Source organism: Maylandia zebra, linkage group LG11 (assembly GCF_041146795.1).
Source record: "Maylandia zebra isolate NMK-2024a linkage group LG11, Mzebra_GT3a, whole genome shotgun sequence".
Taxonomy (NCBI): Eukaryota; Metazoa; Chordata; class Actinopteri; order Cichliformes; family Cichlidae; genus Maylandia; species Maylandia zebra.
The window spans coordinates 13641839-13667612 of record NC_135177.1 but is presented as its reverse complement, the minus strand read 5'-3'; the positions used below and the strand labels follow the sequence as shown (position 1 = coordinate 13667612).

The window sequence follows — 25774 nt, the reverse complement described above, 5'->3', positions numbered from 1 at the left end:
AAAAAAATAATGAATTATGATGAGGTACCCAGTTTACCCAACAGAAATAAATACTAATTTGATGACGCACTTGAGCAAGTCAAAGTCTCGATACCTCTCGGTAGCAGTGAAAGTGGCAGCTCTATGTGTTTCAGGTCTGCACGCTAGCCACGCCCCCTGCCTGATGCGTTCCTGCTGACTGAAAGCACATGACCAAGCGTGTTTACACCTGCAGTCTTTAGTCAGGCGCTAACGTCAACTGTGACACGGATACGCAAGCCTGTTTTTTAAACCAAGATAAGACTTGACCGTGGGGTGAGAGATTATTGTTTGGCAGACCCTCGGCTGGTAAGTTAGCTATATTAGAAAGGCCGCTGTTTTGCTTCAATAAGAAGGCTAGTAGCTCTTCCGTAGCAGCAGCTGCTGCTAGGTTAGCACACTAATGACTCTTGAGTAGGTTGCGACAGCAGCATCACCACCAAAGCAGGTAAAAGCTAAAGGTTTAACAGTTCACTCATGTATAAGTGGCTTCACTTCAGGCACTCTACTTAGCTTAGCCCACACGGTGTGTTTGCTTGCAATGTCATCGTTCTTTATGGTATAATCAACGTAAAATTACAATAAATGACTGAACGAGCTAGCAACGATTCAGTTGTTGGTTATGTTAACCCTTTAGCACAGCAGGTGTGGCGGACTGATAAAAAGTTAAGTCCTATTGACCAGATAGTGGAAGTTTTTGGTTGAATACAGCCTTAAACTCATTAATAGGTGTTAGCGTGTCTCAGTGTGAACTTGTCACAGAGGTCACAATCAACTGTCTGCTCTCAGGTAGCTTCCCGCAGGTTCCCTGTGTCTACGTGAGTTGTTGTAATCAGAGGTTAAACTGAGATTTGGCAGGTGAAGGCACAAAGATTGGCTGCAGCAGGGCCAAATAATTACTGTGAGTTAGAAGTAAGTTACATAAAAATGTGTTCTGTGATGTCCAGTAGATGTTTCTTTGTCTGCAGATTGTGATCAGCTGAACTGCCATGCTACTCCGATATTCCCTGCTCTTTATGGATTTAACCACCTGAATTCAACAAGATATAAGCAGATGTTAAGACAGTAAAAGGTAGACTTCGGTGAATGAGTCTAATCCGCATCAACTTAATCACCTTAAATATAAACTCATGTAACCCATTAGCAGTACCCAAGATATATTCAGTTCAACATACTAATTCTCTGTAAACTTGATAACAATACTGCAAACTAACCAGTGTAGCATGCAGTAAACTGCCTACTGCCATATTTTCATGTAAGCATTTGCAAAATGTTAGGCAAAAACATAATTCAACAACACATCATGCATAATCCAGTATCTGATTTAAAACTCAGAGACTGCTCAGCATGTGAAAATCCCATTCTTTAAAAATAAATAACTCATCTTTCTGGCATCTTTCTCCATATGTCAGTGATGCATGTTAACATTTTTTTCCTCTCCCTGGGAAAAAAAAAGCAACTGAGCATTTAGCTCACGGATGTATTTTGCAACACACTGCACGGATATAGTTTGTGCATTTGTTGATATTTGTTGAGCTGTTTTAAAGTTACTTTTTACAATACTTCCCCATTAAAAATCATTTCTTACCTCTTCTGTGGCACTAACTAGATGCAGACTACCGTGAAACCTTATTTAAATCAGCACCATTAATTGCATCACAGGGATGAAAAGGAAAAAGGGATGTGTTTAAGATGTAAATGAACCATGGGATGTCATTGTTTTCTTATTATTGAGCAAGTGTCTCCATGCCATCACTGGAAACAAGCACAACTCACTCAATAGTAAGATGCACTAACCTCTCTATCAGATGTAATTAATCATTAACTGAAGGCGGTGGGATGCTATTTCAGATTGTTCCAACCCACTTTAACCCCTGGTTGTCATGTTTTTGCATACATTACTGCACATATTTGATAAAGGAACATCCATACTGGGATGGTAGTATGAACATTTTAAATGAATCAAATGATTTTGGTTGCTCCCAAGTCAAAACAGCAGTTTATTTCCAATGAAAAAATGGCAATATTAAGAACAGTATTAACTGTAAATACTGTATACTGTCTTCGGTAGCTCTAGCCCATCTGTATCCCAGGAGAAACAACCCCTCTTTGGCCTCTGGCTCCAGGAAGCCAGAGCTCCTTGCTGTCCAACATGGATGAGACGGATGTTGAACGTGAGTCTCTTCCCTTCCCTACTGAAGGCTAAGCCACATGTATTTGACATTGGTCAATTCAGCTTTCTGAAATGTTGTCCATCCACTTATGTTTACTCCTTTTCTGCTCCGATATGCTTCTGAGGTTGTGTTTTCCTTTCAGAGGTGACCCTGGCTCTTCTTGATGCAGCCACCGATAAAGACTCAGAAGTCCAGGAACAAGTCAGGAAGTCTATTTTGACTCTGGGAAAACAGCAGCCAGACCGAGTGTTGGCCATGTGTCAGGACTACCTCCTGAAACACCCTAAGGTAACAACCCAGAATAGTGAGAGTCCTTAGGAAGACGAAAGTCTGCCATAATTACGTAACTAAGAAAACAACTGCAAAGTCGTTTAATGTTTAAAAGCAATATGGACTGTTAAATCTATTTTGAGCCTGTTTTTCTGCATTTTTTTCCCGCACACAGATGCAGAGACTTTTGATACCGTTGTAGCCACTGAATTCATTCAGTTCATTAGTTGGCTTTTTTAAATTTAGATGGTGTAAAATGTTCTTGGTGATATATTCTTTGCTTATCTAAAGGCAGTCCCTGACATTCAGCAGAAAACAGAGTCATGCTGTTATGTTTCAGATTAACTGCTCCTGTAGCATTTTAATTTCCTGTTTCACTCCATTGTGTTCCTGTTCTCCTTTATGTTAATGACCTTGTCAGTGAGGCTGATACTGTTTTCATCTTATTAATCCGTCAGTATCATCATGCTAAAATGTGCTTAGGGAGACGTATACTATAACAGAAACTACCACAAAGGCTATTTTGGAAGCTCTGCCTTTCTATGGACAGATTTTGACAACAAGGTAACACAGCTTTGGGAGATGCAGTCATCAGATTTTACGCTTGTACTGACATCAAAATGAAGGCTGATTTCTGTGTGGTCGGAGAGCTTATTGGCATAGTGACTGATGTTATTCCATCGCAGACCAGCCTGTGGTCCTCTTTTTTTCTCCATGCTTTTATATCGCCTCTTCATATCTTCCTCTTCTTCATCTCATCTTTCTTCTGTAGCTGGTGGTGAGCCACAGAGTTGTGATTCTTCGGACTATTGAGCTGATTGTTAGCTGCAGGATAGAGGAGATCAGTCCTTCCAGGATAAAGAGTATTATCTCCCTGGCCTCAGATGAAATGACTCGATCAAAGGTAAATTATTTATGTTTGTGAAGGTTCTCAGTCGCCCAGGTCATCGTAGTCTAAGGAGCTTGGAAAGAAAAGCATCTGGACTTCTTTAAGTGGACCTTTCACCTCTCATCTGAGAAGCTTCTTCAGTTCTTCTTCTTTAGAGCTAAAGAAGCTGAGAGGTGTAACGTCTTCAAGAAACTTAAAGAAGTCCAGATGTTTTTCTTTCTAAGCTCCTTTGACAAAGGTAGAATATTTACTTTTAATCATTGATTTTTGTGTTTTTTAAGAGTGTGGACATTACATGATTGAGTTTTGATTAAGATATCTTAAAAGCCTTAGTCATACAGTTTCGTGTGGCCCCTTTCTTACATCCTCTTCATTGTTGTTCTGCCTTCATGGTTGATTCAGGAGGTCATCCCAGACTGGCAGCAGGCAGCCAGTAATATCTTGGTCGCGGTGGGTAATAAGCACATCAATGACATCATGGAGGAGATACTAAGCAAGTTCCAGCCAGGGGTCCTGCCTCACTTCTTTGTAGTTCAAACACTGGCCAACCTCTCTGATTCAAATGGTAAGGACATTTTTACTGGCGTACATGAAAGGAAAAATGTGCAGTCTGTCTTTAAGGAAGCCCACATGCAGGCCAGGGTAGGATTTTGGCTGAGAAGAAAGGAATTGAGCGGTTGCTGAGAAAAGCTGAACCTGTTAAACCTGTCCAGTAAGAGCACTTGCAGGTCAAAGATTTTGCACAACACCAGGATTTTTTTCTTTCTCTCTGTTTTTTAGGAGCACTCTGTGATTACAAATGATTAGGGCTCATTTTTTCCACTAAGTATGGAGTCATACTGGCAGCAGTAAGATATTTTTCAAAACTTCTGAGCTGATGTGTACTTTTCTAATGGATTAGTAAAACTTATTTAGAGCCCTGAACTTCAGTGTCTGTGCTCCAAGTATGGCAGCTACCAAAGTAGCATGTCAGGTAGTTAAACAGAGTTTGTCAGTCTTTAAAGGGCCTTTAAAGTGCGGCTGACGTTACTAATCCTACATTTGAATTTGAGCATGTGTTTTATGGCATGAATGAAGTTGTTGTTTTTTTTCTCCCCAAACTCCATAAAATGAAATCTGGAATAACTTAAAAGAAAAATAATCAGAGTTGTCTGAACTACTCATGTCTGAGTGTCACTTATTGTGGTAACAGCCAAATAACTGATAGACAAATCCATTTGAATTATTGTATAAAAATTAGTCTCATAGTGCAAAAATAATGCCAATGTATGTCTCACTGCTGTTATAGAGGAAGAGGGAAATGTAAGCGTGCCATAAATGTGTAATCTGTTCTGTTCTCTAGTTTATGGCATGGTGCCGTTTCTGAATGCTATTCTGGGAACCATGTTACCCATGCTGAGCATGGCAAAACAGGACAACATAAAGTGGGTCTTCTCTTCTGGTAAGAACCACCTGACCTGTTTTCCAGTGGTTTCTTAGATTTTGACTGAACAAACCAAACAAAAAGTGCAGCTTCACGATGTTCGCGTGTTTGCTTTGCCTGCTCTTTACAGTCACACGGCTTTTCTGTTTCCTGTTTTGTTGTTTTTTCTCTCCCTGCAGCTCTGTCTCATTTCAGCGACAGTATCTTGGAGTACCTGGCCAACTTAGACAAGGCTCCAGATCCTTCAGTCAGAAAAGACACGTTCTCCAGTGACATCTATGCTGCTTTTGAAATCCTCTTCAATAACTGGTTACAAAGCAGAGAGCCCAAGGTAGGTTGATCGTGCAAGATGATATGAAATGCAGTGGACTATACAACTGAAAAACCACCTACATTTTGCAAGAAGTCATGGGTTGAGGCATTGTTGAAGGAAGCTGAATCATTAAGGAAGCAGAAGTAAGCCATCCAAAGCTGCAATGACAAATAAAAAAATAAATGATAAAAGCTAAATTAATTTTCTCACAGAGAGAACACTTGGTGTAATTTACTCTCCTATCCTGGAGAGACACTGTTTTATTGGGAAATTCCCAAAAAAATGTTTTTTGAGTTTTCTGGAAGGTGCAATCTGTTTTAGTCAACAAAAGAGAGTCACAAAACTCAACTAGAAGAGGGTGACATCTTTACTTTTTGTACTGACTCTATATTAATCTGTGTTACTGAACCAAACAATTAAACCGTTTGTTGCACAATTGGGAAGATACAACTGTTTATTAGAAGAGTATTTAGTTAAATTATCTCAGAAAGAGGCTTGTTCTGGGAACTAATATTTATTCAATCACAGGTTATTGATGTGAAGGTCATTCTTATTACACATATGTCCAAGTACTCACCTAATCTTTGTCATCTCTATCACCTCATATTCTGACTTTTCTTTTCTGTTTGGCTTCCAGTTGAGGCTGACAGTGGCTGAGGCGGTGGGATCAATGTGTCATCTGATGGCCAGCGATAAACTGGAGGAACAGATTCCCAGACTTGTTCCTGCCATCCTGTCCCTGTACAAGAAAAACAACGAGCACTACATCATTAGCAAGGTGGGCACAGTGTGATGCATCAGTGTAGGGATTGTTTATTATGGGTTTTTGTAGAAAGTATAATTTATGTAAGGAAATGGAGGACCATTACTCTCTGAGCATCTCTAAACTCTGTCCTGGCTTTAAGTAGAAGTGCATCTTAAACTGAGTCTGAGCCTTTGCGTGAGTGTACCTGTTTTGTTTTTCTAAACAGAGTCTGTGCCAAGTCCTAGATGCATCTGTCAACATGGGCAGCAGGGTGCTGGAGGCACAACTGGAAGCTCTGCTCTTTGCACTGCACCAACAGGTACACTTTAAGTGCATTTCTTTGCATGGTAATAAATTGGTATCATTGATTGTGTAGTGTATTGATGAGAAACAAATGGTTAGAAGAATTGTTTCTCAGTATTTCTGTTTGGTGCTGAACTACTTATGGTATTGAAAGCACAAATCTGTGAATGAATGGACTGGGTTAATTCTTGCGAATTGCTCACCTGTGCTGCTTTTCTTAGTTGATGAATCAAATGACCGTAACTGTTACTGAGGTCACACATTTTCACATCCTTGTGACTCAGCTGACACTTGGCCTGATGCCTGCGTGTTGCAAAATTTCACCTCAACTACGTAATGTGATGTGATGGCATAATGTTACAGCAGCAGTGTCTGTTACAGTTCCTTTTGTAATTTTTTTTCCCTCCATTTTATATATGTAATATTTAACGGTGCTTAAAAGTGCATGTTGCTGTTAAGAATGTGTTCCTACAACATTTTCAGTTCTTATTTTCAGCTGAGAAGTGTACCCGAAGTGGGAAAGTGGTGGCACATGAAGCTTTTCAAAAACAATAAACACATGTGACTTTGTGCTGTAAAAACAGACCATGTGCTCAGACTGTTAATTTTTTTTATTATGGTTTTCAAAAATGCACTGGTCCATGCAAAAATGAACTCATGTTAATATTCTCCCATTCTTCAGCAGCAGGAGAACACCATCATCCCTATATATGATACAGCTGCAGGAGAGCGTTTATACAAATGTTTTATTGCCTTTAGCTGCTTGATTTGCACTCTGACTTGTAGATTATGAGCAGAGTCCTTGTTATGTAAAATTATATCAGTCCCATTTTTAATATACAAATGCAGTGATTCGTATTAGGTAGATATACATTTCCTGGCTGTCACTGATCCAAACACACATCTGCACCCATGACACCCGAAGCCACAGAAACCAAATTAGAAAACTGTATTTTATCCATGCTGAATAACACATACGCTGTTATTATCACAGCTGTTTTAATACAAGGGATAAAGGTAATGGTAAAAATATTATTTAGAATAATGCGACATGTAGCACAATTGTGTTATAGTGAGCCATTTTTAATGACATCTAAAATAATCTAATCTACCGCGACCATTATTTTCCTGATGTAACTAAGTCACCAGAATAGACACCATGATGCTCTTCCCTTGTTTCTACCAGGTGTCTGCCCCTGTTGACTACAGTAACCCTCCTACTGTCAAGAACCACAATGAGGTCCTGCGCTGCTTCAGTTTGATTGGTACTAATTTTACTTTTATTTTTCTTCTTATGTTGATGTGGAGTGCACAGTGACAGCTGAATGTTGTCCGGTCAAGCTTTTCTATCTGGTTTAGCTCTGGAGAGTCACAAGAGCAGTAATGAGATGTGCATTAGCGTGTTAGACCCAGTTTCCACCACAGGATAATTGCATTAACTGTGGCAGTTTGTGGACTGCTCTTATCCTCTGTCTTGCTTTGCTTGCCTTTTTTTGACCTGATTATTACATCTGTGTCAATTTATGCATTTCACATTTAAATGTATTTATTTTATTTTTTTTAAACTTCTAATTCTCTCCCTTTAGCGAACTCTTTCCCAGATCGCCTGGTTATGTTTGTTCTTCAGAAGTTGGAGAACAGTAATGAGAGAAGCAGGATGGGCTCCTTGGCTGTCCTCCGTCACCTCATCAACTCCTCCAGTAAGGAAATACAATAACAGCTCCAAGCATGACACACACTATTCCCTGATCACACACTTGCCTGTTTTACGGCACACAGACATTTCAAGACAAGTAAGAAGCAAATTGTTCAGTTTACCTAAATCACGTGATAGTATTTATGTATCTATGTGTGCATACATAGAAGTGTTGATTCATTTGATTATTTAAGACTTTGCCTTTATTAGTACCTGTGCATTACAGCTTCTACTATGGAGAGCAAGAAGCTGCTGATTCTGGCCAGCATCAGACAGCCGATGGCTGACCACAGCAACAAGGTAACGCACGCACACACACACACACACACACACACACACACACACACACACACACACACACACACACACACACACCTTTTTATTTTATTTTTTTTGACTATCATGCTGTTAGATGGATGAACATATTCTTCTTGTGTTTTACTCTTTTCCTTAAGCTTTTAGTTGTTTAGACAATGATGTCATTGTTTCCCAGGTGAAGAAGCGTGTGGTCCAAGTGATCAGTGCCATGGCTCATCACGGCTACTTGGAGTTAGAGGGAGGAGAGTTACTGGTTCGATTCATAGTTCAACATTGTGCTTTACCTGACACGTATCAGGTACAACTCCTTTTGTGTTCATTTCCCCCTTTTTTTTTTTCCTGATTTGTATGGAAGTTCTCTGTTAGTTGCATTTTCAGTGCTGTATGTGTGTGTTAGTATGGTGGCTTTTTGTTGTATATATGTACACAATGTACAAAATGGTAACAGTAAAAACAAATATCATTTTCTGTTTTCCATGTGATTAAAATCTAAGGTGCAAACATGAATGATGACATGCAAACAAGCCCATTAATGCCCAGACATTCATAATCATTCACAATTCATAATTCACAAATGAGCTTTAATACTTTATCTTAAAGTCTATAAGATTAATGAACTATATGGAGCTGAAAATGACAGATTCTGCAGATGTGAAACATCAGTCCTTTCACAGATAACCTGAGGACTTTAGCACCCCAGATTAAGGAAGAACTGTACAGAAGGACCAGCAAAGATGTTTTTAAGTAAAATATGTATTACTACCTGTGCCCTTTTCTGTGTGTCTTCAGCGGAGTCAGAGGCCCACAGATCCAGAGGAGGTAACTAACGAGTCACTCAGGTCAATGTGTGACAACACCCTTCATCTCCTCACTACCACTGTTGGACGACTAGCCGATGTATGTACCCTTTCTACCAGTCTGATCTGATAAATATTGTGTATATATATTAACATGTGTTGTTCAGGAAACGGTGTTAGCAGCAGGTGTTTCTTATGTCTTTATTTTATGCTGTGCATGTGTGAAACTTCCCTGACTAGTAGTGTAGGTCAGTTAAATTTGATTTGTACTACTAGTCAGTTAAAAGTGTTACGTTTAAGAACTTTGCTGTGATATTTAACATGTGTGTTTTCTTGTTTGAAGGTACTGTGGCCAAAGTTGCTGTTTTATCTGACCCCTTCACAGTACAGCAATGCCACTACTCCTCTTTGTAAAAGTCTCATAGTGCTGGGCAGCAAGAAGAAAAATAACCAAGAGCCCAGCTTCAAAATCGACTTTACACGGGAAGGTACATGGCTATAGACACTTCTTTATGTAACGTGTGGAAAGCAGTGTGCTGTAAGGGGTCTATGTTGAAATGTTGTGTGTGGAAGTGGAAAAAATAATATTATAAATAACTTTATAAGCATTGAAATTTGTTCTTACGTCTCTTGTTCTTGTTCTGAATGATCAGTTTAACCTAAACATGTCTCATCTCTGTCCTTTAGTCAATCTACCATCTCCACAAACACTGATGATCAGACTGCTGGTAAGCAAATATAGAAGCATCGGCTAAACCTAATTCCCTTTTTGCATCTTCAGTATTCAAATAAAGGCTTGCCAAGCATCCCATCTAATAATTGGCTGGAGCAAAATTTTTGTAATAAAATTAAAAAAAAGAAAATTAAACAAAAAGAAAAAAGGACTGCATGGATTTATTATGCTAATTTAATCCCCGGGGGGTGGGTGTGTGTGTGTGTGTGTGTGTGTGTGTGTGTGTGTGTGTGTGTGATCTGCATATAATGATGGGGTGTTATATGCATACTGTGAGTGAAAGTTAAGTCTGTATGTGTGTTTTTTGTGTGCGTGCATGCGTTTGTTTCACTCTCTATGGCTTTTAATCCCAAATTCTTTGTAGTTGCATTTTTTTCTCTAGCTCCTCCTACCACGGAGCAATAACCAAGTTAGACAGATTTACTGCAATTGTTTGTCTTTTATGTGATCTGTGATATAAATGATACGTATCTGTTTTTGTAGGTGAATGCAGCTTTTCCATTCAATAACAGAGATCATGGCGCTCCGTCCCTCTCTCTCCTCCAAATCCTCAGTATTAACATTCACCCCAATGCTGAGGCAGTCTGGGACAAAGAAATAGCTCCACTGCTTACAGTACTAGAGGGTATGAAAATATGTGCACATACAGTAATCATTTTATGCATTTATTTGTATTATACTATATATGTGCTTTGCTGTAGTTACACAAACTGGCACTTTTGCCCTTCAGGGGTTCTCATGCTTGGTTTTTTTTTTTTTTTTTTTTTTTTTCTTGTAAAGATGATCGTCACCTTGAGTGTCATCCTCATGCACAGTATTTTTCACTATGCTGCTGCCAGAGCTTTCTGACTGTGGTTTTTGGTTTTAACAGAGTCCGCTGCAGAGAGTCTGGATAAGAAGGAATGGGACAAGAGGTTACTGGAGGTGTGTGGGTTTATTTTTAATATTCCCTCTTCAAATGCATTAGTGATTTTCAGCTGAATAAAACAAAAATATCGTCCCACTTATTTGGGAAGAGAGTGAATGATGGTTGTCATCATTATTAGATTATTTATATAGTTAGACTGTTATGATCCCTGCTTCGTCAAAAAACATTTAAGTCAATTAATTTGATCAAAGTCATCCTAACGGTGCTAAAACTGTCCACAGCTCTTGTCTAAAACCCTGACAGCACTTGATGATGATAAGTGGGTATGTCAGTTGGCAGCTGAATCAACCAGATACCTCCCTACATATAACAACGCCTTAGAGGAGAAGGTAGGTACCTTTTTAACAGTAAAGGTTTATTAAATCAGTTCAGAGCTGCTAAGACTTCAAAGCAAACTTAATTTAGAAGTGAAAAATATGGAGCAGGTAGAGGGTGGTAATAAATCTAAGAAAAACGTCAGAATTTCTGACAGTAAAATTGTCAATTTCCAAGAGAAGAAAACTGCAATATTCTAAGATTTCCATCACAAATATGAGACCACAGTTCACACAGCACACATTAGCACTAAAATGATGCCCATGGTACTCCTTGTGCATATTTTGGCAAGACTGTGCAATGAGAGCTGATGCCAAACGTTCATCATCTCACCCAAATCACCAAGTTGTTTTCTTCTAAATGGGTCCATTTTTTTTCATGCTAATATTATGAATCATACTTAAATCACAAGTATTTCTTCATTCTTCAATCCAATTGCAAGGTATAATTTGATTTGGTCATCTGCTGCAGACATAATGAATGCTTAGCAGAACACATAAAATTTATATTTATTTATTTATATATATATTTTTTGATTGCATACAGAAAGTTGAAAAGTTACACCTGACCAAGGGTGTAGCTTGAAAATAAACAAAACTTAACTAGTATGTTTTGTATAGTATAATTGATATCACAGATGTTCCTCTTATAGGAGAGAAAGATATGAAAATGCTGCTTAGATATTTATATAATGAGCCTTTTTTTCCCCCCTTTTTTTTTTTTTTTTTAGAGCTTCCTGTATCGATGTATAGGAGTGACTCTCCAACACTGTTTCAATAAAGACCTGGTCAAAAAACAGCTGCATGAAGTTCTCCTCGCAGCTCGGCACAATGATGCAGTCGAAAGAGAGGTACCTGAAACTGTCACCTGAAAATATTCTTTCGTACAAAACTCATGTCACTTTCGATGTTGTTGCACAGGTTTATAGTCTGACTCTAAATCCCCGTCATCTGCATCTCTCAGGGAGTGGCGATGGGCGTCGGTCTGTGTGCAAATAGCCACTTGGAGGGAACTCTGGCCAAGCTGGATGAGTTTGGAAAATCGGATGCCTTCAAGAAGTCACCGAGCATCTTTAACCTGCTGAAAGTACGATGGAAAATGTGCAAATAACAAGTTTCCTTATGTTTATTTTATGTAGAGCAGTGTTCATTTAGACGTCAAATTTTGATTTGTTCACAATCTTTTGACCAAAATCTCATTCTAAAAAAATCTAAATTCTTGTCGTTTTAGCTAAATATCATAAGATATGAGACCAAATCTGACGTTGGCTACATTATAAAGTGTGAAAGAGTGTCAACTTTTGTTGGTGACAGTTTCTCAACACTGTTTATTTTCCTTGACATGAAATATCAAATGTGTCCATATGTCTACTCTTCTCTTCCTCTCATATGTTAATTTAAGATCAGAGATTACTTCTGACTGGATCACTTCCATATTCCCACCCGTCTATACACCTGTCTCTTAGATAGTTCTTATTGGATCTTGTCTCTGCAGAATATTTTCAATATTTTTTTTTCGTTGACAAAAAGTGGCAACACATCCCGTCATCGTTTTTGTCCTCGAGCATTATTTTTTATTTCCTTGTCAGCTTGTTTTTATTAGGAAAAAGTGTGACAAAAATTATTGGTTAACAAAATGAATACTGATTGTACAGTTTTTTTACAAAAAACAAAACGGCTGGTTATTCCTTTCTTGTCTAACCTCAGGAGCGTAATGATGTCGAGGTGGAGAAGGTGAAAAGCACATTAATCCTGTGCTACGGTCAGGTGGCTGCGAACGCCCCTCCAGAAAAGATTCTGAACCGCATTGATCAGGACATCCTACGCTGCATCAGTAAACATTTCAACACCAAGGTATGGAAACACAGAGAAACAGTCCTGTGATTTAGTAGTTTGCCATTGTTTGAGATGGTGTTGCTGGGTGTCACAGACTCCTGCATCACTTAGGTCAGCGGTCCCCAACCCCCTGGCTGGGGACCAGTCTGTGAGTCGTCTGGTCTGTGCCGCGAGAGTTGAGGCTTAGGTGTATATATTTGAAAGAAATATTTACGCATTACCATAGCGACCAGAGAGCATTAAGGGGCAGAGAGGAGGATGTTACTCTCAATGCTGTCGGCGCATTTCAGGAGGACGCTGCTAATAAAGTTACACAATTACACAGTGAATTTGCTTTTATTATTATATTTACAAAATACCACAGTTTTTGTCTTGGTCGTATCATTTTATTTTGTTGTATTTATCCGCAACACCTTAAAGGCCAGTCTGTGAAAATATTGTCTGACATTAAACGGGTCTGTGGTGCTAAAAAGGTTGGGGACCGCTGACTTAGGTGATCAGACAGTTCATGAGAAGAAAGAGAAAAAACAGCAAACTGAGCTAAGATCCAGGTCTGATGCTACAGGCAGTGAACAAGGAAACTCTTAATTTTAACAGCTTATTGATGAACATTTTATTTGACTGAATCCTGCAGGAATCAGGGCTGTGTTTGTATGTGAGCTCATTCCTTATCACCTTTTCTTTATGCAGGTTCTGGGGATTAAAGTAGAGACAAAGGTATCGTCACAGGAATCCAGGAGCTTTGTCTTTAATCCTTGCTAGTTAACATTTCCTCTTTCTTCAGTTTGATCTCACCCTCCTTTCTTAATATATTTCTGCATAAAATCTGCATACTTTTGGTGATATTGTCACTAAAATCATACATGAAAGTCTTCAATTTGAGAGCGCTGTGCAGTAAAACAGCCTTTTCATTATGCTTCAACCCAGCTTCACTGCATACATGTGAAGTTTCACGGTGCAAGAGCACCAGACTTTACTGTCCTCTGAAGGCATTCATGTATGATCGATCACTAACATGTTTCCAGTGTGGTGGTGGAGTTTATGTTGATTTTTAAAATGCAATTTAAAACTTTTTTACAATCACCTAATAGCAATGAGACTAAAATATATCCCAGCTAAATTTGGTTGTTGAACCGTCGGAAACCATATTGAGCATCACTTCTTATTGCAATAAGGGACCGTGGTGTACTTCTGGGAAATGTAGCTTCAAAGTGATGCATCACTGAAAATATCTCACACACTCACTTCAGGAAAGCTTGAAAGATTTTTTTATCTTTTGTTGTCGGCTCTCAGCTACAAAGAGCAGATGATAAGAAACTAGCAGACCACCTTTCTTACATTAGTCCTTACTAAATAATATTCAGGTTTACGACAATATTGTATTATGTGTGTGCTGTTAAGCTGTTAACATTTTGTCTTGTGATTATAATCATTTGGGGCAAAGAAACAGCTGTGTTTACGGCATTGTTCTAGTCAGGGTGACATTGATAAATAACACCTTCAGGTCCGTCTCTCTCTGTTCTTCACTATAAGCTCTACTCTTTCTTTCTTTTTGCCTTATTTGCTTAAAGGTTGATTGCTGTTACATTACTCACTGGTGACTCGCACGCTGTGTGAACACCTTTTATGTCTTACTGATCAGAGCTTGCAGATGTTGTGTTGTTCTACTGATCACCTCACATTTCTTTCCATCCATAGGCATGGAGGATCAATCTGCAATATACATGTTGGATTGATTTAATTAATTAGCTGACTGATTTATTATTATATGTATTTTATTGTTTATTTTTGCTATGCTTTGTTTAGAGTTGTGTCTGCTAAAACAGGTTTGCAGTGCATCTTGTTCATTCTTGATAACGGAGACTGCCTCTTGACCCGAATCATTTTCTCTCTTTGTTTTTTTTTGTTGTTTTTTTTTTATGTCTTTGTGCGTCATTTGTCTTTATTTTGTGCACCGTCATCTCTGCATTTTCCCAATACAGGACCTGACTATGAAGCTCAGTTTGATCCAGAGTGTTGGCCTCATAGCCAGAGCCATCAGTGAGTGTGTGAAGAAACAGGGCTACATCTTCTCTCGCAAGCAGGAGCTCATTACTGTTATGCTGGTCAGTGGAAATTAAGGGCCAGCTTCTTGTTACACAGTAATTGCAGACAGTAAGAACAGCAGACATGTTCTTGTCTTTTATTTTTTTCACTGGTCAGGACTTCATTAAGGCAGAGCAAGCTGATGCACTGAGGACTCCAGTACGCCAGCTTGTGATGAGCACGTGTGCCAACCTTATGTATCCTTCACTTCAGTGAAGAAACTGAACTTTGCAAAGTAATATGACACAAATTAAGTCCCTTAATAATAGAGACTAACAGCTACTGAATATATGTACAGAGCGCTTACTAATAAATGAGTGTTTGTAGTAGTTAATCTTACTGTTTGCACTGAATGAACTGTAAAACTTTGATTTGGGGTGACTTCCTTTTGCAGACTTAAATGATAACCACAGAACTCAAAGTCAACAGAAGACAAATACGAGGCAGCACTTTGCTGACGTGAAATGAATCATCAGTGACTGAAGCTCTGTCATCTCCCAGTGTTTTATCTTTGACCTTAATGCCTCAGTCCACTGGACCCTCCGATGAGCGAGAATGAGAACTTTGACTTGCTAAAGGTGTGTATCAACAGTGTGTTCTGTCTGCCAGCTGAGACGAACACTCCAGAGAAAACTAAAGAAGAGGAGCCGCTCGACCCCAAGCAGAGAAAGGTGAAGTGAGATAGACTGAGATCTGCTGTAGTTTGTTTGTACCACCTCTGATCTTTATAGCAAACTTTGTCTGTCATTGTAGCCAAGTATTTTAAATGCTGTCATGCTGTCAGTCAATATATTCTGGTGGATCTCTACAGGCGCTGTACAAAGACACGCTGGCTGCTCTGCAGGAGCTGCTGAAGAGCGTATTGGCTAAAGATCCAACACCCGACGGTTTACAGAATGTCTTTAAGGTGAAGCCTGCCGCTTCAGCAAATGCTCTTGTTTTCACTTGGCTATTCAATATGTTATTTATTTAATTTTTAAAAAATAAATGAGGTCATTTTGTCATAAGATTAAGGGGCTGATGAAAATCTTTACTAGTAGTTTTGGTCGAGCAGTAGAAGAATGGGGAATAAAATCAATACAGAATAGTATCACAGTGTTTTACATGGTGATAATAGATCGATTAAGGGAAACAAAATATCAATATTCTATTAAATAAATAATACTTCTATTAGAAAAATAATTTAAATACTCTCTTACCATCATCCTGACATAATGTTGACTCAGTTTAATGCAAGTGAGAAACTGTCCAACACTGGACACACTTAGCTCGACTAAAGCTAGCTCCTACTTCAAAGCACGCTGATGGCTCAGTCACAGCAGCCTCCTCACGCTCCAGCATTGACAGCAGGTTTTAGTGAAGGGTCTAAAGCAGGATCTGCTTAACAATCTCATTTAAAGCACAAAAAATAAAGGCAATAACTTTATCTTATAGAGTAAAACAAATACTGAAATAGTTTAACTTTGAAGACAAATCACCTTTTTAAACTGAAAAATAAATTCCAAAATATGCTTTTGAATATATTCAGCATATGTTAAAAGTACAATAATATTATATTGTGAGTGAAGTATAGTGACAATATTGTATCATTAGGTATCTGGTGATTCTAGCACTATTTATTTCTGGTTTTAAGTGCATGATACAAATTGCTCTTTCTCTGCTTTTAATTTTAGTTTCTGTCAGTCCTGCTCACGACTCCAGTTCCACAAATAACTTTATAAAAATCTTTAAGTATTGTAGACTGCCATACAGTAATGATTGACTTTAACATGCCAGTATCATATCGTAGTGTACGTGTAAAGCTCTTGTAAAGGACAAAGTAAAGCACTATACAAATACAGGCCATTTACCATAGTGTATGTAACCTGCGTTTTCTGATGTGACTTCCTTGTGCAGCACATTGAATCATGGTTGAGTTCTGGACAGGACCACGAGAGGGAGCGAGCTATCACAGCCACAGCTCACATACTGGCTTACTACCTGGATAACCTGACTGTCAAGGTACACACAAAAACATAGGGCAGATATATTGGTGACAAAATGTTTTTATAATTCAATGGATAATCGTGTAATTACCATTTAACAACTCAAAACTTTGTGTAGAACATGGTGTCTTTCCACAACCTTGGAGCTCTGCTGGGCCGCCTGTCTCCACGCTGTTCGGACCCTGTCCCTGCCGTGCGCGCTGCTGCCGTCGAGTGCATACACACACTCCTTTATATACAACTTCGATATGAAGGTACAGTCATGTAACGCTTTGACATTTTATACATTGTTTTAAGGAAGTACCATGTCATAAAGTGGGGAAAGGTAAGGAGGCAATGATGAGACCCTGTCTGTTATTTTGTAATTAGTTTATAAAAGGAGCAGGGGTTGGATAATCTGGAGTTGAACTGTGAATAATTATTGTCAGTGTAAAACTTATTTAAATATTTCTATCCCTGTTCCTAGGATTCTCTTTGGATTATAAGGATGAATCTGTGGACTCTCTGCTGTTGTTAAAGGATCGGCTGGAGAACCCTGACCACTCAGTTCTGTACAAGACCTGCTCAGACCTTACCAAGGTACGCGCAGGAGAGCTGCAAACTGCTTTATTGCTCGTGCTCAATACTTGTTTTCTTGCCAGTGTGGATTTTATCTTTTAGTATGACACTCAACAATATGTTTGTGCAGTTATCTGTTGTAATGCGTATAGTCTGTCACACTCTGTCCACCATAATGTAGGTGTGTGTGTGTGTGTAACTGTATCTTTCCCTGCATGAAATCAGGTGATGAGTAAGCGTCTGCCTCAGCAGCAGCTGACGACATTGGTGTTCATGCTGTTTGAAGGGCTTGTCGACAGCCAGACAAACTGCTGCCGAGCTTCAACTGTCATTCTGAATACTCTGCTCAAGAACAGAGGAGGCGGACTACAAGATATGGTAACACACGGACTGCCTTTAGTTGCATTTTCTTATGCCTGTACAGTCATTGCATATGATATAAAGTTGCAAAAGAGAAATCTCTGGAATCACTGACATTTCCTTATAAATAAATGTATACAACATTTGCCTACTCACAAATTTGGGGGATAGCTTTCACAGAACCTTAAGAAGAGGCATTTGAGCGATCCGCCAAGCAGGGAAAAGCAGCAACAAGCACTTCTAAAGATCTGGATGTTATTCAGCCCGCGAAAACAACTAATTGTCTACAAGTGAATAAAATTTAAGACTACTGCTACTCTCCTGGGAGTAGGCATCCTTCAAACATCAAAGGGAATAACACTCAGTCTTGGGAGTTGAAGAAGACCAAAGGGCTGCAAAAAACGGCACTGTAAATCTTTAAACCTTGTTAAAGTCTTTGTTCATGTATTCATAAAAAACACTGATCGGGAAAACGCCTAATGAAGGGGAAAGTTTTTTTTTTTTTGTTTTTTTTTAAAGACCACTTTGAAGGTACAAACTACATTTAAAAACTCAAGATTGGCTGCTTTGCAACCCAAGGGCCAAGAAATCTTTGAATCAATGAGTGAGCAATAAATTCAGAACAGAATTAAACAGCAAAGTGGTTTACAAAAAAAAGACAAAGAAAGGAGGAAATTCCACTTTTTTTGAGCCTCTTAGCTCTGACCTGATTCACATGATCTGGTGTGACCTGTAGAGGCCTGTTAGGTCAAGACATCCCAGAAATGTTGATGAAATATTTCTGAGAATTAAGCAGGACATGGAAAGTATAGCTGTTACTGGTTTAGTTAGATTGTGTTTGTCTAAAATGATCTTGATGGCCGTACAGATGACATCAAATCAAAAGTCCTGCTAAATGTAACCAGCTTCACAGACATGGTTTTGCAACTGTAACAGTGAAGTGCTTTACCTGCTGCTGTCCTGCTGGATCACCAAACACAGCGATTGTTTGTTTCTGTGTTGTTTGGTGTGTATGTAGGTCCCAGAGATGCTGGAGGTGCTGCATGTGCGTCTGCAGAGCGTCACAGAGGACCAGGTAAAGACAAACATGAATGCACAATTCATATATCACACACTTAAATTATTCAGATATTGAGCGTTATCAGCATTTACAATTTAAAGGATTTCTTATTATCCCCATGTTAAAATAACAAAGAGCAAATTAGAAGAATACCTTTGAGCCCTATTTTGCAATGATGAGCCGTTTACTTCACAACTCTCTTACTTTGTTTTCTTGCAGGTACTTAATGAACTCACTCGCTTTGCTAAGAATAACTGTTTTATTGTATTATGTTCAGGTGAGAGTGGCAGTGGGACAAACAGTACTTATCCTGGCTTCTCAGCATCTACAGACTGTTATCAATACACTAGTCAACCAACCACTTCCTTATGACAAGTAAGTATAAAGAACCTTTAAATCCTCTTCCTCAGCATGACCACATGCCAGCTGTTTTTTGTCTTAATATAAGAAAGAATTGCTCATATTTTAGCTGTAACAGATATTTTCTGGGACATGTGTGAACATGAAGCGTATTTGTTCGTGCAGCTGGATCAGTGAGATGTGGATGGCTTTGGGAGCAGACCCCATTGTAGCTAATCAGATCATGGAGATGGTGATGGAGAAACTTAGCATCATGGCACCCTACGTAGACAAGAAGGAGTCATTGATGAGAGGAGGAACAACAAAGGTGGCTACTAATCAGCCACTGGCTGTAAGTTACAAAGTGACTCACTACATGTAAATTGAGATGCAATTGTTGTGCACAGGACACACACATATCATGAAAGTCTGTTGTACAGACTACAAAGAAATTAGCTTGTGTTTAGTTTCTGGTGCTGTTTTTAAACTTGGTAAATTTACTATAGATAATTGATGGGTGTGAATGTTGTGTGACTTTTGTCATTCAGATGACATGCGGTCTCAAGGAGCTGTTATTAAACGGTCAGAGTCAGGAGCCAGCGGTCAGTCTGTTCCCTCGGCTATTCTCCTGCCTCACTGTGCGACTGGGAGCGAGCGTCGGAGTCTCAGCACCAAAGGACAGCAACTCAAAACACACTGCCTCCATCCACGTCGCAGGGTACTCATCTTTTTTTTTTTTAATGTATAAAATAAATAAATAAAATCTCTGTCAAGTTAGAATGTCAGGTGTTTCTGTGGGTGAACCTTTGGATCCAATCCTTTCTTCTCTTCCAGGGTAGCAGCTGAAGCGCTGAGAATTTTGTTAGCACGAGCCCAGTTAGATGAGGTGATGAAAAAACTGGATGAGGATAACGCCTGGGATGCAGTGAAGGAAGCCAGTACACATGTTAAAGGAGTGACACTGCTAGCAAGGTACAGATATCTTCATGTTGCACATCAGTAAAGCTGTAAATCTCTTTTAAAACTATGCCCTTGTTTTGCATTTTATCCAAACCCTGTCTTATTAGGAGTTAAAATGTTAATTTAAATGTGCTCTAAATGTGCTATGGTGTCTTTGTAAACAAGCGTTTGTTTGCCTTGTCCTTAGGGCGATGGCTAAGCATGCTGGTCCCAGATTGCCTGCAATCGTGGAGTGTCTGTGTCCATTACTGAACAATATCTATGAATGCCAGCGAATCACTGTCACTGCTTTCTTTTCTGAGGTGATAAACCCAGTGATTACATGTCTCCAATTCTTATCGTTATATCTAAATTGCAAATGACTAAATGAGTATCTTTAGCAGCTTCATTGGCCAGCAGCAGGAGAACAACAATAAAATGTTTTTTATTTATTTTATGTCTTTTGTCACGGTCTTATCTTGTGACTCCAGCTGTTGAACCATCATGTGGTGACAGAGCTGATGTTAGTAGATGTGTTAATGAACAACATGATGGAGAGGATATCAGATCCATGCTGCACGGTCCGCATGTTGTCTGTGCGAGGGCTGGGGAACATAGCCGTGGGCTCACCTGAAAAGGTACGCACACTCACAGCACTCGCACTCAGCCACCCTAACTGTTACGACACTCACTCACATGTAACTTTCATATTAGGTGAATAAATATGCCAAGGAGCTGCTGGCAGCCATGAGTTCAGGAATGGAGGAGAAAGATGATCCAGGTAAGTCAACAGCAGATTAAAAGTGAAAAAAGGTAACGCTAATAAACATTTGTATCTAATTCACTGCAGTGTTTCTTAAAGCGTACATGGTACAGTCATTAATCAGATCTCTCTTTTTTCTATATAAAACTGAAACAGGTAAACTGATCACACTTGAGGCCATGTCAGGCTTGTCTAAAGTTCTTGTCCACCTTGACAAGAAAAACGTTCACCTACTCGCGGTCTACATCTTCATGAAGATTAAACCTTTCTTGGAAAGTGTAAGCTTGGTCTTTATATATGTCCTGTATCATGTTATTAATCAAATATTAATCTAAATAAAGTAACATTTTGTTGTATTTTATATCAATATTTCTTAAAAGTTCATTCACATCTGAGGTCAGTTAGATTTCTCAAGCTTTGTTCAGTCCTGTGAGAAGATGACTTTTTAAATATTCAGACGCAAGGAGGCTTTATGAGACACCTGTACGTTTGTGGCTTTTCAGCAGGTGTGCCTACTAACAGGGCCCTTTTTGTAGGCACACCTGTTTACCTGCCTACACCTCTGTGCCTAATAAAGTGAAATTTCCCATTCCAACCTACATGAGACGATGAAACAGGCAATGCACTTTCTCTAGTTGTCTAGATAAAATGCTAAGTGCCGCTTCTGACTCTCAACCAGGAGAACGATGACATCCGCTGTACTTCCATCCATCTCATGGGTAACCTGTCCACGTTTGGCTCAGGAGAGCAAGTGTTCAAAGACCAGATCCACAATGTTCTGGTCAGCCTGCTGTTACACCTGGTTGATCCAAACCCGGAGGTGGTTAAGGTAAAGTTGGAAAGCACACACAAACTGTGACAGCAGCTTTCTCTCTTATTGCAGATACACTTTAGTACTAGAGGGTGAGCTGTTACATGCTGTCATGTAAAAGTGGATTGATTTGTTTGTTTAGGCGTGTAAGTATGCGATGCGAGTGTGTGCTCCTGTAGTGGGATCAGAACAGATCACAGCCATGTTTCAGAACCACCTACATGAAGATAAGAGCTTGCACTACGGAGAATTCATCAACGACCTCACAAAATACCTGGTGAGCTGAGAGACCGTCTGAGTTAAGCTTATTTAAATGTGGGGAGATAAATTCAAACCGTTAGTTTTAGATTTTGTCAGCTTTCTGTCCTGATGTTTGCTTTTCTCACCGCAAAGTTACAATAAATCATAATATAGATGCTCGTTTGTGATGCTTATTGTGTGTTTTGTGGGCTGTAGATTCAGGACTTTCCTGGCATGCTGAACTTCTACCACATTTCAGTCATCCAATTCTTCAAGAGTAACTGGCCTGAGGTCAGAGCAGGAGCTGCCATGTTTATAGGTATCACTGCACTTTAAAAGATCACTCCATATTATAAACTGAAGTTCTATCAATAAGCACGAAGTGTCAAATAAAAACCAGCCTCTGTGTCAGTTAGGTTACAGTATGATAGTTTACAGATGACATGTGATGATGATGATGATGATGATGTATCCATCATCAGGGTTCATGCTGGGAAATCTTCAAGAGGAGCATCACTCCCACCTCAACATGGGCACCATCACTAAAGGTAAAGTGAAAAAATCCCTTCATTTCCTCTCTGATCTCATTCTGTTTGTTTGCTGGTTTTAATATTTGTGTGCGTTCGTTTACAGGTTTGGTGATGCTGCTTCAAGATCCAGATCCTGTTGTGAGAGTGAAGGCTGCTGAAGCCATGGGACACTTCCACTGACACACACACATACAAATACTAGTAATTCCTTTACACATCAGTGGTCGGTATAGATAGTAATTTAATTGTTTTTTTTAAATATTCAGCACTCTGTGTTCCAGTGTGCAGTCATTCTCAAATTATCCAAATAAACTAACTGCAGACTTTCATTAAGACCAGAACAGGGACCAAAGAGGAAGAAGTGAGGAGTACGAAACCAAACGGTCACATGATCATGCCAATGAAAACTAAAAACACTCAGTCACACACACATGCAGATGCATTTAGCTCTTATAGTCTTAATTTAGCCCCTCTCACCTTTTACTCTGGTACTTGAAGGAAGAGTCGATTCTTAACGGTATTTTAGTGACCCAGAACTGTGCTCTTTACAGATAGACCTCATCTGTAGCATCCTGTCAGTGTGACAGCGACAACGAGATGCACTGTGTTCTCTCGATCAATATATTATACGTGAAGTTTCTAATGCGAACATGAAAATACATTTAAACTTGAGTAAAACTTTTTTAGAATAAATATAGTTTCTTTGAATACAGATATATATATGAGCAAGTGAAAGTTGCACATTTGAAGTACATGACTAGTTCACGTGAGCGTGGTTGGTAGCTTGTGTGTGTGTGTGTAGTCATGGCAGCATTTTGTGACCATGTCAGTGAATGTGGAGTTTAGTTCCAGAAAATCTCCGTTACAGGTAGTTGCAGTTTAGTGAGCTTGGTTTTGGTGTACTAAAGACCCCACCCTCCCCCTCACCTTTTGAATCTTTAGCCACTGCTGAGCTGTTTCCCTGCCCTCAGTGAAGACCCTGTGAAACGTGCTTAGATCGATTAGATTTGTGGTTCCACGTGGATGTCTTAAAGTGAAGCATAAAATAAAAATAAATGCACGAGAGCTAGAGCAGATCAGATTTGAAGGGTTGACAGTGTGTCTGGAGGATGTGAGTAATTAATCCATATCATTTAGCCACTAAATCAGCCACCAGTAACCAGCCAGTAGCTGTTAGTGTTTCTATAACCAGCAGGACTCAAGCTCAGTAATGGGAACTGGGTAAGAGTTTGCCTATTGACTAATGCCAGGCTCACCATCACTGTTTAATGATGCTGTTTATAAATCACTACCATCTCTACAGCTGTAACAGTCATGTCTTCAGCCGAGGCTTTTAAAACTGCTTTGATTGTCTTGTTTTATCAGCATATGGTTAATTTTGTTTTTTAATTTCACGTGAACTTCACATTAATCTCACGCGTACACGTTAATCGCCTGGGGAAAAAAAAAATCTTTGCCAAACCTCCTGTGTCAACCCTCATAAACACACCAGCCAAAATCATATCAATCCATAACGCTGAGAGGTGTCACATTATTTAGAAAACGAACTTAATTCCAATTAATAATTGTCAAAAAGACAATTGTAGCCAATAAAAGGTTACTAACCTAGTGTTGCTTTGTCAAACAGTCCAGCTAAACGTGATGAAACCAATGCCAAATATCTACAGCCTCATTATATTGTAGCAATGCCGTTAATGATTTTCCTTTATTCTAACTTCGAAAGCACTTGATCCTTGTTTAGTTTTACAGTTGTTGCCTCTATTTGTGTGCTTTTAGGTACTGATGTGGGTGTGCGTGTAAATATGTGTGTGAGCAGTGTCTTATACGAGAATGACTTGAACACAGGACCTTAGTATTTATGTCTCCAATCAATGTGCTCAAAGACAATAAGTCGAAAATAATATGTTGTGCATCCACATTCAAATCGATTTTGGGGCAGAAATTTCCAGAAACTCTGATTAAGGTGATAGCGATGCATCGTTTGTTGTAAAGTTTACCTCTGATATTTCCGTTGCACTTTTAAGCCCTGCTGTGCGGTTCCTGTTTGGGGAACTGGCCGGCAAACCTCTGCTAATTTTCTTCCAAAGTTCAGCATCACAAGTCTTCATTATTTTTCCCTGTTTACTTTTGCACTTGAACAATTGAGACACATTTGTCTCTTAATACTCACATTCACACTATAAATGTATTAATCGCATACATAAGCTGCTCCTGGATCTGTTTTTGCTAGCCCTACAAACAGGGACTCGTAGCCTCCTGCACTTTCTAACACTATGGCTCGGTTTAGGGTAGTTGGTATTATTCTGTTGTTGTAAACTTTGTACAACTGATATTGATTGTTTCATGTCTTCCTGGTTTTTAACATGTTCTGAATGTCAGATGGTGATTATTTCAAATGTGTCTGCGTGTTGGAGCGTGAATGTGTGCATGTCTGTTTTCAATAGAGTGTGTGAGGACAATGGTAATCAGTGCATCTAAAACGAATAAATAAACAGACCCATTATAACATAACTAGTCATTTTGTATTTTTTTTTTTTTAAATACCTTTTTCAAAATGAGTTATACTCTTACTACAGCAGATCAACTGAGTTCAGGACTTTGAACGAGACTGGATGGATAAATCTGAGCTAAGAGACCAGCAGATACCCACCTGTCTATATAAAGAGACATTTTCATCCTGTGTGCAGATAACACATGCCACCATTTTTTAATAAAGAGAAATTTTAGCTGAAATTCTTATTTCATATGTGTGACATAGGTGTACTCACCGTAATCATGCAGAAAACTTAGAATAGAAAGTGAAAAACTTCAGATGACTCCAACAGAGAGCTACAATATTCTTGTGTATTCGATGAGCCTCCAACCAGGAAGCATGTTAACAGTTACATTCATACTGTCCTCAAGTGCAGCTCAATGACGATTTCTCTTTATCCAACAACAGATGAAACTGCGCTGAAAAATCAGTCAAGCAATGCCACCAATGAGTATTTCACTCATTACATTAAATTCATTGAGTTGTCTGATCATTCAACATGTTTTCAATGTAAACAGAGGGTTACCAAATTATTACTTAAGGTAATATAACCATGTTGTGTTCTATTACATTGGTCCTTCTTGTGTTCTGCACACGAAAACATAGAGTGGTGACAGTTCTGTGACGGCACATCAAAGTCAGTCACTTGAATATGAATGAATGTTGTGAATGTTAGCACGTAATAGAGCAGGCAACATTATGAGCTGTATTTGTGTATAAAGGCAAAAATGAAAAGTATCTTTCATTACAAGTTTGTGAAAATTCAACTCCAAGCATGTGAGTCTTCTTTTTCCTGCTGTTCCCACAGAAGCCC

The 25774-nt window shown here is 39.1% G+C and overlaps 1 protein-coding gene across 4 annotated transcripts; it reads left to right on the top strand.

The window, feature by feature from the left end:
- Positions 1–168: 168 nt before the first annotated feature.
- mroh1 (maestro heat-like repeat family member 1) lies at positions 169–24938 on the top strand. Of its 4 annotated transcripts, XM_004568112.5 has the most exons (46): positions 169–327; positions 987–1090; positions 2090–2192; positions 2335–2480; positions 3235–3366; positions 3754–3916; positions 4694–4792; positions 4954–5105; positions 5725–5865; positions 6059–6151; positions 7322–7400; positions 7722–7835; positions 8058–8131; positions 8325–8447; positions 8939–9046; positions 9290–9434; positions 9634–9674; positions 10163–10304; positions 10551–10603; positions 10829–10936; positions 11653–11772; positions 11886–12008; positions 12629–12775; positions 13448–13474; positions 14740–14862; positions 14960–15039; positions 15372–15513; positions 15654–15749; positions 16739–16843; positions 16946–17081; positions 17294–17406; positions 17611–17763; positions 18764–18820; positions 19083–19180; positions 19331–19496; positions 19693–19862; positions 19979–20116; positions 20292–20406; positions 20575–20721; positions 20798–20864; positions 21003–21124; positions 21526–21675; positions 21800–21934; positions 22114–22216; positions 22380–22445; positions 22531–24938. In XM_004568112.5, the coding sequence occupies exons 3-46, from the start codon at positions 2171–2173 to the stop codon at positions 22605–22607; spliced, it is 4911 nt and encodes a 1636-aa protein (XP_004568169.3). In that variant the 5' UTR covers positions 169–327; positions 987–1090; positions 2090–2170; the 3' UTR covers positions 22608–24938. The 4 variants fall into 4 exon arrangements, with proteins under 4 accessions (XP_004568169.3, XP_004568167.3, XP_004568170.3 ...); XM_004568110.5 differs by lacking the exon at positions 987–1090; XM_004568111.6 differs by lacking the exons at positions 169–327; positions 987–1090 and adding an exon at positions 391–466.
- The last annotated feature ends 836 nt before the right edge of the window (positions 24939–25774 follow it).

Coding starts and splice junctions, on each gene's coding strand:
- mroh1 (XM_004568110.5), top strand. CDS start 2,171: ATGGATGAGACGGATGTTGAAC. Junction 10,305..10,550: donor ACTGCTTACAGTACTAGAGG/GTATGAAAATAT, acceptor TGGTTTTAACAG/AGTCCGCTGCAGAGAGTCTG. Junction 20,722..20,797: donor CCGTGGGCTCACCTGAAAAG/GTACGCACACTC, acceptor CTTTCATATTAG/GTGAATAAATATGCCAAGGA.